Genomic DNA, 17712 nt, shown 5'->3' with positions numbered 1-17712 from the left:
ATTTAAGGAAGCATACCCTCCAGAACTGCCCTAGTCCTACACAGGTACTCCTTTTGGGCTGCCAGGAGGCATTGCTAAGGGTGTGTGTACTTTTTGTGATAATAATGTAATACCAGCCCACACTCTGGGAATAGCAGACTTGGGATGCTTTTCCTCCTCAGCTCCATAAGTCAAAGAGTGTAAGGAAAATTCTTCTCCTGCTATAGTAATGCAAAAGTCATTGAGGTCATCAATCATGCTATGGCCAGCTATACTGGACTTGGGTAGGAAAATGTCCATTTGGATTCAAGTCCACAATAACTGGAGTATCTATCTTTTGCCCAGTTATTATTTAGCATTAAATGCATGAACATTACAGCAGTGGAACTAGAAGTCATGTTTCCCAGCCTCAACAGAGGATCTTAGCATGCCAGCTCAGACACTACAAGACCCACATGTATGATCTCACCCCATTTTTTAAACTGTGTTGTGAATTAATGATCAAAAGTAAATGAACATTGTGAAAAAAACATACAGTGAGTTTGTAGCTCTGTAAATACCCTGTCCACATGGGGATTCTGCAAGCACAAGAGAAAACAGCTTTCTCTAGAATAACCAGAAAGTGCTAACCTTCTGACCCAGACTATCATTAGTTCCTAGAATCTGGTGATAAAACAGAGATAGAAGAAGAATCTTACACTTTGTCAAATAGCCACAGGCTGAGAAAACAGATAAATAGGTGTAAGCAAATTCACAAAAGATGAGTCTGATAGAAACCTCAAATGCTTAGTCCCTTCCAGCAATCTGGAGTTTAGTTTATCATTGATTCTCACAAATGAGTAGCATTCTTTTCCATACTACTGTGTTTAGTCCCTTGGCTAATGACAACTTGAAAACTTTTGACAGCACACGTATTCTTTGTGAATTTTCTTGCACAGTTGTTTTATAGTACCCCATCTTTATATTTTAATTTCCATCTATCAAATGAGGAGGGAAAAGAATGTTGTATCTGTCACACAGATCAGCACTGCAATTACAGAGGAGTTCCTGTTATTGCCATATTCCTTCAGAGTAACCCTTTTGGTCTATGTCTCACAGACCCACTGGGGTGTGACACTGCACAAACACTACACATGTTGTGATCTGTTTTAAGAAACAGCATTTAAGATGCCAGTAAAAGGGAGTCATCAAATTCCTTGAGAAAAATTAGAACCCTCTTGCTTCTTTTAATTAATTTTGCTCCATTTCATAATTTAATACGAAAAACTCCCATATGAAATGGTACTGCTAGCATCCAAGTAATGTGATATTTTTCCAATGCATAAACATGTCACAGTCCTTTCAAACTCATCAGATCTTATTTTACAACAGGATTAGTGACCATTAAGTTCTGGACCTATCTTGCATGTAAGATCCTGTTTCCCTGTCACTGTAAAATCCATGAAGCAGGATGACATATAGTATTACTGCAAATGCCAGAACTTAGTATGGCTTGGTATATTTTTGGCAGAATATGAAACAAAACATTTTACTAAACTAAACTTCAGTATTTTAGGCTTTATAAGAAACCATTGCTTTACAACAAATACTGTATCCAGGGGAATCTAATTCTTTGAAAATACGAACTGTTGGATGCTTCTAATAAAATCCCTTGATGCTTTGAATCTATTCTAGAAGTGGCCAGTTTCAAAAACATCTACAGTCTTAAATGGCAAGATTTCAGGAACCTGGATTGCTTAAAATTACCAAAGATTTAAGCTCACAAAAAACCCCACTCATATAAAAATAACTTAAGAAAAAGGAACTTCAGACCTTAAACTCCATTTATACATAGCTGTACCCTATGCAATATACTATAATCCAAGACATTGATTTCAAAATAGAAGACATTTTTCAAAAGAAAACATTACAGCTTGTAAGAAAAATGTGACCCTTGGGGACACAAATTTCTCAAAAAACATTAGAAAATACCTCTATGAAGTTTATATTAGATCTGAAATCCAAAAGAACATAGTACCAACCCACAATAGAGGAAAGTGTTTGGTTTTTTTTAGTTTTAAACAAGAATTCCATTGCTAAAAATCACATATCAGTATAAAGGAAGGTAATACCTAAGCTAGAAATGATAGATAAAAATGAAAAGTATCTTAAAAAGCATGTAGTTACTTGCATTAATATGCTCCATAAATGCTTTAAAACAATACTTTGATACTTCTGGAAAGTTGTAGGACAGCTCAGTATCACTCTGCCTTCACTGCTACATCTGCTCTAGTTCTGTCCCCATGGCAATCAGGCCACTTCCTACTCAGTTCCCCCTTGGCTGAGTTGTTTGGCTCCCCCAAATCTTTCATATGTGAGTCACCGACACACTTACTCATACTTTAAAAAAATCACTAAGATTTCAGATGGTGCTAACATATTCAAGTGATGTGTAGGTGTGTTATCTGATGCATAGAGTTTCAAAGATCATCCTCTATAAGTAAGTTTTACATTAGAGATAAACTGGATAAACTGACTCTATGATAGACTTATGTCCTTCCCTGAACTATACCCACAAATTAACACCTACTTACATTAGAAGCAGCATCTCAAGCCCCTAAGCACAAAATAAAACTGTATGTTTTATTTTAAATAAAACACTTTCTTTGAGCAAGAACTGAATTAAAGCTCTCATATCTCACAACTTTGCCACCACATTAAATGGAAGCAGTAGATGCCATGTTGGTGAAAGGAGAGCATTTGCCTCCAGACCTAAGACATTTCAAGACTCTGACTTTTAAGTTTATATTTTATTCCATATAGTATGGCCTTCTTCATTTTATCTTAGAACACTATGAGAACTAGCCTGGTACACAAAAATAACTGGAGTTGAAACATCCAGACTCTTCCTGATACCTTTGAGGAGCATCTCTCAGGTAAAGCAGTGAGTGAGTCTGAGGCTTGCACACATGGTAGTGAGGGTCCCTTGATTATGGGCAGACTCATTTTTTCCAGCAAGATCTGTGCTGACTAAAGAATTTACTGCCCACAAGCTGTCCCCAGCTGCTTGTAAGTCTCCCTCTGGCAGGGGCTACTGACATGCATGTGTGCATCTGGGTTGCTAAAAACAAATCCAGCAAGCTCAAGGGGTCCAAATAAAAAATCTCTCCCAAGTGCTGTTCTCTGGGCTGAAAGAGGTTAGGGAGTTCAGGAGCAGGTGGGCTGGCCAGTGTGACTGCCTGGAGGGCACTGCAGTCCCTGAGGAATGGGGACAGTCACTGCTCCAGCCAGTGCAGGTGCAATCAGAAAAGAGACCCACCTGCAGTGCCTGAGCTCTCACAGCAAGCCACTGTACCTGATGTACACATTAACCTGGCAGGAGAGTTTACTCTCAAAGTGCCTGAATTCTGCTGCTACTCTCACAACACCACCCACAATTTAATGAAGGAGACTGTCACTCTTCTCATTACATTTTCGTGAATTTCTTTTAAAATTTCATTGGCTAGCTGCAAGAATAAGCTTTTGGGATGACTTGCATTACTAACACATTTTCCGCTATTTCCCTGAAAAGTTTGAGTGTCTCTGAGGCTGATATTTTGCAGTAAGACACTGCTGTATGTGATGTGGGTTTTTTGTTTCTTTCATGCAGAATATTCTATTTTTAAACAAGCCTTAACACTTGAAAAAGGAACATTTGGACACAGTTTGAAGAACTGTGAATTGTAGTATCTCCAAACACTCAATTCACAAAATATACGATCTGTTTCCACTGCTCATCACCTTCTTAACCATCTCAAGTCTTACTATATTTCAGAAAATAACTCAAGTATAAGAGGTACAGGGAGGGCACCAATGCCTGCTTAATACTTGGGACTGTCTCTGGCTTGGAGCACTAAAAGACCTTTTACTTACTTCTTTTAGCAGGTCTGAACATCTCATGGAACTTTCACTCAAAAAGATACTACTGCTTCAGAATGTAAATGCTATTTTATCCATTAATAGAGAAAGAAGGTGCACAGAGATGAAACCCCTTTGGCAATTCAAGGAGCAGATTTCCCAAATCTCTTATCATTAGCTTGCCCATAAGAGATCTCTCTGACAACACCATCTACAATCAACAGAACATCTCTCTCAGAACAGCAACAACCTTGACACTGCTAACTTCTATGGACTAAATTATGTCATGTTTCTTTAGCATCTAAAACTATATCATGCTGCAAAATTCTCTGTAGTTGTTCACTTTCTGCAGTGGTGACTGCAAGACCTGAAAAAGGTTAAGAGTATATTTTAGTTTTTGAATGTCTAGTACACACACAACCTCTCTCCAAATTAAATAAACCACAAATCACTAATTTTCAAATTAAATCACATTTTTGCCTATATTGAAGTTATTTATATGCAGGTCAAATGTAAGATTCACAGATAAATTGGAGTTCAGTCCTGTGAAATTATGGTAGAACTTGGCTTTAAAGCTGACAGGAACTCATTCTATCAGGTAGGCTCCAATTTGTAATTCTTGCATGGCTATTCAGCATCAATATGATGATGCAGTCATCAGCTAAACTGTGTACATGGAGCAAAATAAAGGGAACTCACAACCTGCCTAAAAGAAAACTTTTAAGTACAAAAAGTAATGTGAATTCTCTTTCATCTCAGCATGATTATTTTTCTCAGAAGATCGTAAGTTGTGTTCTCCTGTGAGACACAGCAATGGAGATAAACAATCATTGTAACATTGGTGTAGAGTCTGTATACAGACATGAATCACTAAATGCAAGCAAAACAGTTGTTTCTTCTGTGTTGTTAAATTAATAACAGCATTTTGAGGCTACCTGATTTTTCAGCAGGATTTCAACATATTATTTTTAAATGCAAAGTTCATAGTGATCTTAAAAAAGCCAAGTTACATACAGTAAAATTATACTGAATAAGAATAGGTTATTATGAAAAGTAGGACTGTACATTTTATACCACTCTGATTATAGTCTGATGCTTCATTCTGTGGAGTCTTTTAAGAATCAAGTACACTCATTTGGTGTATGAGAAGAAAACCTGCATGGCAGAAAAAGAAATTCTTTTACTCTGTTTACCAAGCTTTCAACTTACTCATTATAAAATCCCTCTGTTTCCTTACTCCTACAGCAGAGATTTAGCAAAACTATTCACTGAGATGGCTTCATATAGCAAAAACATTCAGATTTCTACTAAACAATTCTTGTTTTGTTGCTTGTTTTCAGATTCTTACAGCACTAATAGTCCTGTTTATGCCAAGACTAATAACCAACAATTGTAAATATGTTTCAAACAACTGGAGGCTGAAGAGGAAACAGATCATATCAATGAATATGTTTGTGAACTGAATTCAATGCACCCATTGTACATGGATTACAATTCAGCAGTCACATTTTTACACTTTTTTTTTATTAGTTATGTTCTGGAAACCATAAATAATGTACTCATTTGAAAGAATTACATGAATTGACCAAATCCTCTGGAAGTTTCCTCTGAAGTTCTTTCATATTTGGAGCATCAAACACATCTCTGGGCAACATGTTCCAGTGCCTCACCAACTTAATAATAAAAAAAATTCTCCCTTCTATCTAGTCTGAGCCTACCGTCTTTCAATTTAAAGACATTTCCCCTTTTCCTATCATTCCATGGCCTTGTAAACATCTCCACCTTTCTTGAAAGCCCCTTTCAGATGCTGGCCATCTGCTCTAAGGTCTCCTCTTCTTTTCTCCAGGCTGAACAACCCAACTGAACCAGTGTGTCTTCCCAGGAGAGGTGCTCCAGACCTGTGACCATGTATGTTGCCTCCTCCAGACCTCCTCCAACAGATTCTTGTCTTTGCTGCACAGAGGGGATTCCAGAGCTGGATGCAGTGCTCCAGGTGGGATCCCAAAGTTATTCAAAGTAACAGAATTTGTTATAACAATGTCATTTCAAATTAACAGAGATGGATGCTCATCTGCCACTTTAGTCCACACATATAACCAAACAAATCACAAAGTACTTAAGGAAAGGTAACAATCTCATTCCTAGTTTACCTCTCCATGGTTTTCAGTGAACGAAGGTTATGCCACCAAGATTCACTTGTCCTTCCCCAAGATGTGAGCTTTACTATCATATCTATTTTATAAAATATAGTAATTAAGAGAATTAGATAGATATCTATGGATAACCATATGGGAATACTAAACATTTTACAAGAACAGGTAGCAATGCATGTAGAAAGCATACTGGTCTGCCTAATAAAAGTGTGTGATGTTTCTCCTTTCTTCCATCAGTCCCTACCACCAGTTTCAACAATGACTCTTACTATTATTCCTTCTCTTTTTAGCTTGATTCACATGCATTTACCCTCTCTTCTGAGAGGCTGCTGAGAACTTCTCAAGAGAGTCTGCATACTTCCTCTACTTGTAATTTTTTTCAATTCCATTTAAAAATTGAGGTTAAACTTAAAGGTCCCATTTGGCATAGCCATGGAACAGGATTAGGTGATACTATTGCATCTCTTGGTTGTGGATTAGATTTGCTAAATCAGAACATCCTCTTCCCTCTGAAGCTGTAATTCAACCTTTACCTTTTCAGCTTGTCCTAAATTGTCTCTTCCACAATTAACAAAGAGAAGCTCTAATTATTGTTTATGAATAGTCTACTCTTGTGCTACACTTCTTATAGTGTGTGTTTTTACTAAAACATATCCTATTCAGTCCTCCTCTTCATGACATCCACATCCTTCTATTTTTTTGTTCATTCTCTCTTTTGGTTCATCCTCAAACATACTTCCTTTTCTAGTCCTATCATTTAATTAAAAACAACCTAGTAAAACTTCGTCCTAATTTCTCTGTTTTACTTCCCTCTGGATTCTTCCTAATCAGCTCTTTAATCTCCTGAAGTTACCAGTATCACAAATGTATTATGGAATTTATGGCTCCACCATCTCTCCTGCTAGGGTCACATTATCCTTAGATGACATTCCCCAACTCAACTTCTTCCACTACTACTTTTCATCAACATACCATGCTTCTGAACATAATTTTGAATTCTCCTTTCAAACTGAAACCCTCACCCATTTTCAACTTCAGAACTCCAATTCCCCATGGAGGAACAATCACTTGGGGGAAAAATCAGCATGGTAAAAATTGAATATAGTAAATTTTATTCATCCAGTTTTAAATTCAAAAATCTCTGCAGTCAATTCCACTGTTCCTGACTTATATTAAAATCCAATATCTTAGAACCTAGTACCTAAAAAGCTGTTAAATTCTATCAGTTCCCATGTCAGTGTTGTCATAATACAGTGTTTTCCCCTAAAACTTGGCATGCATCTTTATATCAATTCATCATATTTCCCATGGGGACTATTGTAGTGCTTCTTGCTCTACCCACCATACTTCTTGCCTTGCTACTCTTGAGTTCATTCAAAAAAGTGTATGTTTTCTCTTCTCTGCCTCTTAAAACTCAGACCTGCTACTTTTCATTCAGATTTCCATTTGGAAAATTGATTTGGTTTTCCTCTCCATCTACTTCCTGACTTTTATTCTTAACTCCACATGATGCTTCCTATCTGTTTACTCCTGAAATCATATTTTCTAACTGTTATCTTGGTGCCTTCTTTTAATCTGCTCCTTGTAAAATACAGGAAAGTTTCTCACAAAAATGTAAAAATATTCAGGCACATATGACAATATTTTGCAAACCAGATAAAACCATCCTGATTATGGCAGTACAAGTAGCCGCTCCTCTCATTAATATCCAGAGAATCTAAATGTACTCTGCTTTTTTTTAAATTTATTCATTTGCAGGAAGAAATCTTACAAAGAAGATTCATGCCCAGCTTTCAGCTACTTAATATGAAAGCAAATCCTAACATATTAATTAAGTGTAAATTCTGAAGTCTAAATTCTGTAACATTATGACAGGTTTGAAAAACAAAGAGCCATATAAAACTGGTCATATTTGCAAACATATTTCCCTGTAATCGTGTCTGTATGCCAAACAGCAAAGTACAGCATTTTCCACTGATACCAGGTAATTAAGGGTTTACTTTCACTGATGCCAAGATCTGACTCTGGGTCACAATTACAGCCCATTTTTGCTATCCTTTCTTGTTAAATCAAGAAATCCCACTTTGAGTTACAGCCCCTAAAAATCAACTAACCTTTCAATATTGAAGCTGGAATGAGACAATATAAAAATCCCATGAGTTTGAGCTGAAATTAGTTGCTGGATTTAAACAGCTGGAGGGGGGAAGGGAGACAAGTCTGAAGGAAGCATTGAGAGCAGCAGGACTCCCTTCAGGAGAGAAAGAGAGAACAGTTAGTAAAAGGAATCAGGATAAATAATGTAATAAGAACAGTGTCTGTAAAATGAAAAGGGGATAAAAAGAGAGAGCAATAATAAGTCTTACTAGAAAGTGAAATAGAAAACACAGAACAAAGGAGTGGAACTGGTGATGCTCCAAGATTTTAAGCAGAGTCCTATCTCTAAAGCTGTAATTGTTGCCTCTGATTAAAGTGTAAAACACTGAGAAAGACATGTTATTACAGAATAAACTAACATGGAGATTTGGGAGTTTCGTGTAAGGCTGGGATGAGGAGTCACTCAGACTAGGCACAGCGAGTTCCTTAAGTGATCTGAGCCCAGCTATGCTGACAAGGGGACATTCTCCAAAACCTGCAATTGCACAGGACACAACAGTAACTCAAGATGCAAAGGATACTGGTGCTTTAGTCAGCATTATGTTTACACACATCTCATGGACTGCATCTACCAATATTAATGCAATTTCAAATTTCTTCTCAATGTCATTCAGCTTCTCAGACCAGACAGGTATCAAGCACTGATCCAAGCACTAAATCAAGGACAGCTTCAACCTCTAAATACCTGACACCTGTTTGGAAGTACATACAAGTAAAAAGAATATATTTTCAAAAATGCAGATGCAGGCACTAGTTCTTGGGAAGAACTACCTTTCTGATACAGCATGAGGCTAGGACCCAAAATATGCACAGCCACTAAGTGCTAAGATAATCTAAGACTTAGTAGTGGTAATTGCCTCCTTGCATAATAAAATTCTTGGTGGTGCTTCAGTTTGATATAACATGCTGTTACATTATTTCCTAAGCTAAGAGGTGAAAATTTACACACTTTTGCAGTACACACCTCCTGCTGCTCATTGGTTATGGGTTAGTATGGCTAATAAGATTTGACCCCAAGGAAAGAAATATTAGAACTAGGATATCTTCATACTGGATAAGAGATAACTCTGTAGGAAAAGCATGTGCATTAACTACATGCCAGATGCAAAATAAAACCCAATTTAAGTAATTCCTCTATTTGTTCAGCAGTGTTACTGAAGTGCTATTATAACTATGCAAAAAAACTGAGTAAAATTTCCATGTGCCACTATGTGGGACATAATATAACATTATAATTTATTATTTCTGTAATGCTGCTGACTACCTAGAAAATACATAATATTAGTATTTCACATGTACTTCATAGAAGTAATTCTTGAAACAGAAGTCCTAGGACCAAATCCTAACCTAATGGCTATAAAAGGTTCTCATTCACCTTTTTTTCCCCACTGAAAAAAAGTCAGACCAGATCTGTGAAAGTTAGGAAAATTTTATAGTCACTGGGGTCAGAAGAAAATGCCAGCCAACAAACTGTGGAAAGGATATAGAGTTATTGTGGGAACTGGGGGACACAGCAAGTTGCATTTCTGCAAGACACCTTATTATCACTCTATTTGTTTAGTGTACTTCCTCCGACACTTTTACAACAACTTACTTATAGAAATGCTCCCTCACTATGAAACATACACTGCAAGATAGAACATATAAATTTATAACTTCTGCAATAAGAAATTGCAGTTAGAGATTCTAAAAAATGCTGGTCATCTCACTATCATATCCTCAGTGACACAGATGAATTATTATTGCATCACTTCCTCTGAAGATAACAGGAGGACTTGATTATTAGTTCAACACTGGATTTGACTGAATGGCTTGTTGCATTTTTTTGTAGAACACTATCATCATCTGGTGGTATATTTTGCTGCTATGTAAACTGCATGCTATGAAGATGAAAGCATTTCATTTACTTAGCATTAAACATTTAGAAGAAGACATAGGTTCACCACCTTGCAGTTATGCCAAACTATGTGGGGGTGGAAAATGCAGTAACATGAAATTAACTTGACAGAACTGCTGAGGATTTTGAGAACAAACAAATGTTGATATTTTACATGAATGAAATTTGAATACTTCTCTGTCCAGAAGTAAAAGACAGACTAAATAAAACAATATTCTCATTCATACTATCTACAATGATTAAAAAAAACTTCACAGGTTTTTCAAACAAAAATATTTTTCACATAGTTTTTCTTAATATTGGAGGTGGAGATCTCACATGCAAAAATCAACTATTTATTATGCCATTCAAGCAGAATCTACATAAATCAGTTGTTGACTTACGTGGTAACTTTTCAGTCTAACAAAATCGACTTTCATGGAGATGAACCTTTCTGAATTTCTGCTGAGATTTTTAATGTGCTCCACAAGATCAGCACAGAACTTGTAGCCACCTTTGAGGACACAGAGAACCACAATATCATTGTCTCCAATGTCTTGCATAATATCTTTTGCCAGTCGTTCTGTCCTGGGCAAAAAAAATTTAGAGATAAAATAACTTTAGGTGCAGATGCTCTAAGTTCATGGTATGCTTTACAAACACTATGGTGAGTATAAAACTTGACTGGCATTGCTTAGGAAGCCTGACTTCACAGGATTTAGGTTGGAAAAGACCTTCAAGATCATCAAGCCCAACCCTTTGAGTGATCACCACAATGTCAGCTAGACCAGAACAGTAAGTGCCATGTCCAGTCATTCCTTGAACACCTCCAGGAATGGTGACTCTACCCCCTTCCAGTCCATTCCAATGCTTGACTGGGTTTGCATCCAGCTCACAGATGGCAGATCCAGACAGACAGTGATGGATGCAAGATGCAAAGCACTTGAATCTAAGTTAACCTTAGATGCATAAAGTTAAGTTAAATTTAACTAACCATTTAAGTTAACCTTAAATGCATAAAATCCCCAGCTATACAAACAGCACCTACACATCTCAGCATATTTTGGGCTCATAAATATGTCAGAGACTCGAGAGAAAAGAATGTGAACTAGCCTTCCGTTTTACCTCACAGGAATTATCAGTATAAAATATACCTGCACAAACACCTAACTTGTTATGTTAGTTACTGCACAAGAGCAACAAATTAAGTGAAAGATAGGGAAGTATATTTGAAACTTTCATGCTGATTGGCTTTGGAAGATGCTACCCTTGCAGTTTTAACAAAAAACATACATAAAAACTAGAAAGAAATAGAGCATCAGTGAAAAGCTTATAAAGAGTGTATATTATCACTATTCTGTACAGCTCAGTGCTTCATACAGCAGAAATGAAGAGTGCAAAGAGCTTCAGTGACTTGTTCAAGATCACACACAGGCAAATAATTGAGTGAATGCTGCAATGAGCCCAGAATTGTGGAGTTCCCAACCAAACCTATCCTCTCTGAAAATTCTGCATGGCAAACACAATGTGGCAGATGATCGGAAACAAAAGATACACATTTCTGCCATGCAATGCTATATACATTTTCAAGATAAAAATAATAGTCTTAATAATAAATGTAAATAATAAATATTAGCTTTAAAGATAGCATTTCTAGACCCCCAATAGGGTACTGGGTCAACTGGGTCATTTCTAGATGTAAGTATCAACGGAAAACTTCACAATGTTGTTTGATGTTTTGAGGAAAAACAGCTCAGTGCATTATATTCTGTAAATACTTCCACTGGAAAATTCTTTGATAGCTCTCTGAATTAGATTAGTAGTTTCAATGAGAGTGGACTTGTTGACAGGATTCAATTTATTAAATAATCCTATAATTTATCTCATGTATTTTATTATTACTGGTTTTGGGTTTGGTTGGTTTTTTTTCTTTATTAGCTGTAATACAGAAATCATTTTGCCCCTACATAAGTACCTTGATTGAACTGTAGTGAAATCTGTGCATGGACCAGAGAAGAATAAGCTCTAGACTGAAGATAAGTATAAGAAACAGCTGTTGCTTAATTTCTACATCTTTTAATTTTAATGCTCTAGTAAATTTCATGTAGCAATAATTATTATATTTTTATATGAGAAACAGAAGATATTAGAAATATTAAATTGTCTCATTTGATCTGAAATATATAATTCCTTTTAGTGCTGTAAGAATAAGGATCACTTACTTTACTGAAGATTAATAAAATAGTCTTTTATCATCTTTTATCAAGTCTGAGAATGGGGAAAACTTAAGAAACACTTCTTTGATAAGTTTTCATTTTTTATATTGTTCCTCAGATTGTTTACAGCTGAAATTTCCAGGAATACCAAAGACCATTTTGTATGTTAAAAGTGTAGGAACTCCAGAATAGACTAAAATGTACTAATTTAAATTTCTAAATAAAAATATCCAAGTTTTTAACTTACAATATGTACTGTATATAGATGACAGCCTTCATAAAAAAGAATAATACTACTGACCAAACAATTTGTTTAGCAACATTCAAGCTACACATACCTGTCAACAATAATGCCATGAGGAATGAGCACATATTCCAGGTCACCACAGTAGTGCTGAGGATAAGTGAACAAATCCAGACTGTATCCAGGCCAATTGTCTGAAATCTGAATATCAAACAGGACTGTCAAGAACACTTCATGGTGTTTGACATTATGTAACTGATACAGAATCAGCACTCTAGTACACTCTCTTGGATGGATTCATTGTGTGCCATACTTTCTTCCAGTTACAATTTACTATTTTGCTTATCCCATTAATTATTTTGCTTCTCAATATAACTCAGAAATCAAATGCTACAGTTTTTTACCCACAGAATGTGGGAAATGTCACCTGAAATTACAAAGAACTAGACAGACAAAGGAAATATTTCATGCTAAACTAGTGGCAAAAGTAAATTTCGAAGTACTTTCAAACTCAAAGTGCAAATATAATATTGCCAGTAAGAAGGGATTTTCCAATGGAAGATTCAATGGTGGAATTAAAAGTCATAAAATTCTATATTAAAATTGTACATTTCTAGTTTAGAATGACTTAAAGTCATAAATAAATAAATAGATAAGTATTCTACAAATGAAACAGCACATATGGAGAATAATTTATGTGGTTCATGGATGATATCTGTACAAATCAGTTGAAAAACTGTACTTCTTCCTAAAGGTGAGGTTCTTAATTTAGATGTCATCAAAGATAAGTGATTGCAAAATGTTTTTATCTCACCTCACCTCACCATACCATAAAACTAGTCTGTAAATCCATATATTCACAGAAAAAATATTTTACAGACTTAATATACATTGGTTTTGTAAGCATCAGAATACAGAGATTAGATCTCACAAGATACAGTGGTGGTAGAGGTTAAGAAGTTCAAAAGTTAGCCAACGATTGAAGGCTTCAGAAAGCTATGAAATGCAAAGTCTCCAGCACAAAAACTAAACAAACTCCAAATTTTCCCTATTCCTTGTGAAAGACAAGACCTGCAGGTTCACAAGGTACCTTTAAATAATGAGAAAGCTTTGCTTCAATACTGATCCAAGATTAAAAGCAACACCTAAAAGGTTTTCCCTACAATCATAATCCTCAAGTCACACATTGTCTTTCTACAGCTTGGCTACAGGAATCTTGAATCTATGGAGAAATGGTGACAAACTTGCCATTGTGCAGTGCATGTCTTAATGGCATTTTTGCTACAGACAACCTTTAAAGGACCATCACTGAAACCTCTGCTTACCATTTTATTGTAGAGCAATAAAAGGTTTCTCACAATTTTGGCTAAGATAACATATTTGATGTTGAGTTGTTCCTCCAGAACCCCTCTTTAACTCAGACACAGCCCTGCCTCATGCTGTACTGAAACACTGTCCTGCCCTATGGATTTTGTGTTGCTTGGGGGCTTTTTTTGCATATTCCTTGACAGCTACAGGCACCTTGACTGGCATGTTTTCTTAACTCTACCCAAAAATTTCTGCATCAAAAAAGTTACTCGTTGGCAACTGCTACTGAATATTTGCCCACGAGGGCATGACTGGGAGATCACTGGAATCAATGAAAGCTTTTCCCCTGACTTACACAAGCCTTGAAACTACACAAAAGAAAAAAAGTTACTTAGTTGTGTTCCTCATTTCCATAGAAACAGGAGATTATAAATATCCTCCTTGGCAAGGTTTTTAATTAGAGCAAATCTTGTCCCAGAAACACTGCAGCAGTCAGCCTGCAAAGACTATTTTCCCATCTACTTTTTCAGTGCATGGGGCGCTGAAACTTTTTAAACATTTTTAGCAATGAACGGTCTATTCAAAAGCATCTTAATACAAACTGAAACAATTTCATTAAGTGTTACAAACAACCACTAGCAGCCCCTGTCAGTGTTGCTTACTTCTGCATTCTTGTCAAATTGCAGGGTTTCAGTGTGATGCAGATGAAATTAAATGGATAGAAGCTGCTTTAGAATTCATACAAACCAATAACTTTTACTTAGGTTACAGTAAGTCCTTTATAAAACAGGATCAGGATGAAATTTTGATAAATGAGAACCACTTATCCTTCTGGTTCTTTAGAATAGCAGAACATAAACAGTGTAACACTACAACAATATTGAATTTCTTGTTTACAAGCGTTTGCTGGCATTTGACAAATAAGATGAAATTCACGTGTACCTTCAAGTTAATTATTTGTCTGATATAATAAGCCTATTTCATATTCTTCTTTCTTTTAAACAGGCATTTCCCAACAAGCCTAAGAAATTCTCATTTATCCTAAAGCTATTCACAGTGTTATGCTATAAGACAAATTTCAAGTAACTGTAAATTCTTATGACTATTCTGTTTAAGAATTTAAAAGGCCCTTGAAAATATGAAGGAAAAAATTCATATTGTTTCAGAAAGAAAAAAGTGTTCAACTGGATAAGTAAATATATATTCTAAACACATTGGCATACTCGTGTGTAAAAAAATACCTGCAGTGAAAGAAAGACCTACTTTTAAAGTTCAGGCTTTGCATGTTTGAATAGCCCAGCAGATACTCTTCAGTAAGTCTTTAAAAAGTTGATGTGAATGGATACAAAAAGGAATACAAATACATGGCAATATCCAAAAGTGTTCCCCTGAGGCCTAAGAGACAAGCTGAAGCCATTCAATTGCAACACCTTCAGAAGAATGTTGTTTGTTTTCTTGTCCGGCAAAGTGAGCACAGGTGAGCTTGAGCTCAGTGCTCAGCTCCAAGCAGCATGAAGCAAAGCCCAGCTTTTGTAACTTAAATGATGCTGCACTGGACTTACTGCTGGTGGGGTTTTCGGGGAGTAGCAGAAAAAATTAAACCAGTGCAGCAGAACATGGTCATGCACATTCATGTCCTTCTTTGCAATAACCTCTTGTTGCTTGGTGATACACACAGTCACCCACGTTAAGGAATGTAATTTATCACACAGGTGTCAGGAGACGTGGTTGATGTGTGGTGTTTTCAGACAGAGCTCGAACACACGGGACAGGTCCCTCAGAAGGGGGATGCAGGGGATGTTGGACTGGACAGTGTGACCACTGCTGACACAGGTGGCCCTGGGCCATGATCTGGGCAGTTCACCTGCGAACTTTCTGTTAAAATCCTAATGCCACATTAAAATAAGAACATACCTAAGGTGGTGGCAGTGATGGCATTTGCTTCACAGGAGAATCTAGGGTGTCTATCCGAATAAGGATCACATTCATTCATTCATTTTCGCACCATTTATCCACCCCTACAACACTCCCAACGCACGGCCAAGGCTCGGGCTGTTTCCCACCCCAGCAGAACACGGGCAGCAGCCCAACCCTCTCTCACGGTGTTCCGGTGGGAACATCCACTTCGGGATGCCTGGGGATCCTCATCCCCGGTACTCGAGGAGCCTGGGGAAGCACAGCCACGGCCACAGGAGCCGCTGGGGCGGTACCGGACCGCGTTTTCACGGCGGAAGCCAAAGGCGCGGCCCAGCTCAGCACGCCCGTCCCCTCCGGCAGCCGCAGCGGGGCCGGGGCCGGCGCAGGGTGAGGGGAGGCGGCCCAAGCACCGGCCGGGGGGCCCGGAGGAACCGGGGAAGGGAAGGGAAGGGCGCGGGAGTTCACCACATAGCGCCGGGGAGCTTCGGGGAAGGGGGCCGGGGACCAGGGAAGCACCGCGGCCGGCGAGGGGCGAGCGGCCGGGCCGGGCCGTGCCGCGCTCCGCATTTACCACAACGCCGCGGCCTCCAGCGCTGCTCCCGCCCTGCCCCGCCATGTTCCTGCGCGCGCCCGCCCCCCGCCCGGGGGGCTGCGGCGGGGCGGGGCCGCGGCGGGTGCGGGGTGCGGGGTGCGCGGGGCGGGGAGCGGGATGCGGGATGCGGGATGTGGGGTGCGGGATGGACGGTGCGGGATGCAGGATGTGGGGTGTGGGATGGACGGTGCGGGATGCAGGATCTGGGGTGCGGGATGGACGGTGCGGGATGTGGGGTGTGGGATGGACAGTGCGGGATGCAGGATCTGGGGTGCGGGATGTAGGGTGTGGGATGGACGGTGCGGGATGCAGGATGTGGGGTGCGGGATGTGGGGTGCGGGATGCAGGGTGCGGGATGCGGGTGTGGGATGCAGGATGGGCGGTGCGGGATGAAGGATGGGCGGTGCGGGATGCAGAGTGCGGAATGCAGGATGGGCAGTGCGGGATGAGCGGTACAGGATGGGCCGTGCGGGATGCAGGGTGCAGGATGGGCGGTGCAGGATGCGGGGAGCAGGATGGGCGGTGCGGGGTGCGGGATGAGCGGTACAGGATGGGCAGTGCGGGGTGCGGTATGGAGGTTGCGCAGGTATAGGTACGGTCGGAATGGTGGAAAGGCTTTGGCAGGGCTGGCCAAGGGGCCTGGCCTGGGTTAATGGGTAATATTAAGCTGGTGTGGTTTAAACTACCGTTTTAACTGGATTTTCTTGTACTCCAGGGAAGGAAAAATGAAATTTCCAACAGTTCTGTAATCATACTTTCCATCCTCGCTGTCTTCTGGAGTCGCTGCTCTTTCCCACCAGCGTGCACATGCTGGGGCAGGCTGTGTTTCCTATTGCCCCCAGCCCATGCCCGTGTTGCCTGTGCTCTCTGTGCAGTTGAAGATAAACAGATCAGGCACCAGGAACAGTGCAGCTCTCTGCCACTACCTTCCAATTCTGTTAAAATTATTATTAATATTTTTTTTTCACTGCCTCACAGATCAGAAGAAGCTTGGTTTTTTCTTGTCTTACTCTGATCATTGCCTGCCTTTACTTTCCCATATAAGAAGTTCAAATTTGGACTTGCTCCATCCTTTTTGTTTCCTGTCTTTTGTGGAAAATGGTAGCAAGCCTCTCTGCCCACTGTGGATAAAAATAGAGCTTTTCATTTTCTTAAAATTGAAAGTTGGTTATAATTTCTAATATCAATCTGTCAAATACACAGCTGGTAGAATTCTGCCATTCCTATCCTAGAAAATATTAAAGGAAGAAAAAGTTCTTTTTAAGGGAGATCTAGGCATAGTGAAATATTCTAAGTGCTACCTGAGGGGCTCTCACCAACCAAGTAGGAAACATTTCAGGCTGGAGCACTGCTATTCTAAAATGTGGTCATTGTCACTTCTGGTCACAACAGATGGA

The 17712-nt window shown here is 38.8% G+C and overlaps 1 protein-coding gene across 3 annotated transcripts in view; it reads right to left on the bottom strand.

Moving 5' to 3' along the window:
• The window catches only part of PRTFDC1 (phosphoribosyl transferase domain containing 1), a 42806-nt gene extending 26456 nt beyond the window's left edge, over nucleotides 1-16350 (bottom strand). For all 3 annotated transcript variants that reach the window (XM_058810703.1, XM_058810712.1, XM_058810695.1), the window contains exons 1-3: nucleotides 16295-16350; nucleotides 12593-12699; nucleotides 10443-10626 (exon numbers count right to left, since the gene is read on the bottom strand). In XM_058810703.1, the coding sequence (XP_058666686.1) occupies nucleotides 10443-10626; nucleotides 12593-12699; nucleotides 16295-16339 (336 nt within the window). In that variant the 5' untranslated portion in view covers nucleotides 16340-16350. The remainder of the gene's footprint in view (nucleotides 1-10442; nucleotides 10627-12592; nucleotides 12700-16294) is intronic.
• Between the last annotated feature and the right edge of the window lie 1362 nt (nucleotides 16351-17712).

This window comes from Ammospiza caudacuta, chromosome 1 (genome assembly GCF_027887145.1).
Source record: "Ammospiza caudacuta isolate bAmmCau1 chromosome 1, bAmmCau1.pri, whole genome shotgun sequence".
Taxonomy (NCBI): Eukaryota; Metazoa; Chordata; class Aves; order Passeriformes; family Passerellidae; genus Ammospiza; species Ammospiza caudacuta.
Note: the sequence above shows the minus strand (reverse complement) of the source record. Positions and strands in the feature narration are given on the sequence as shown.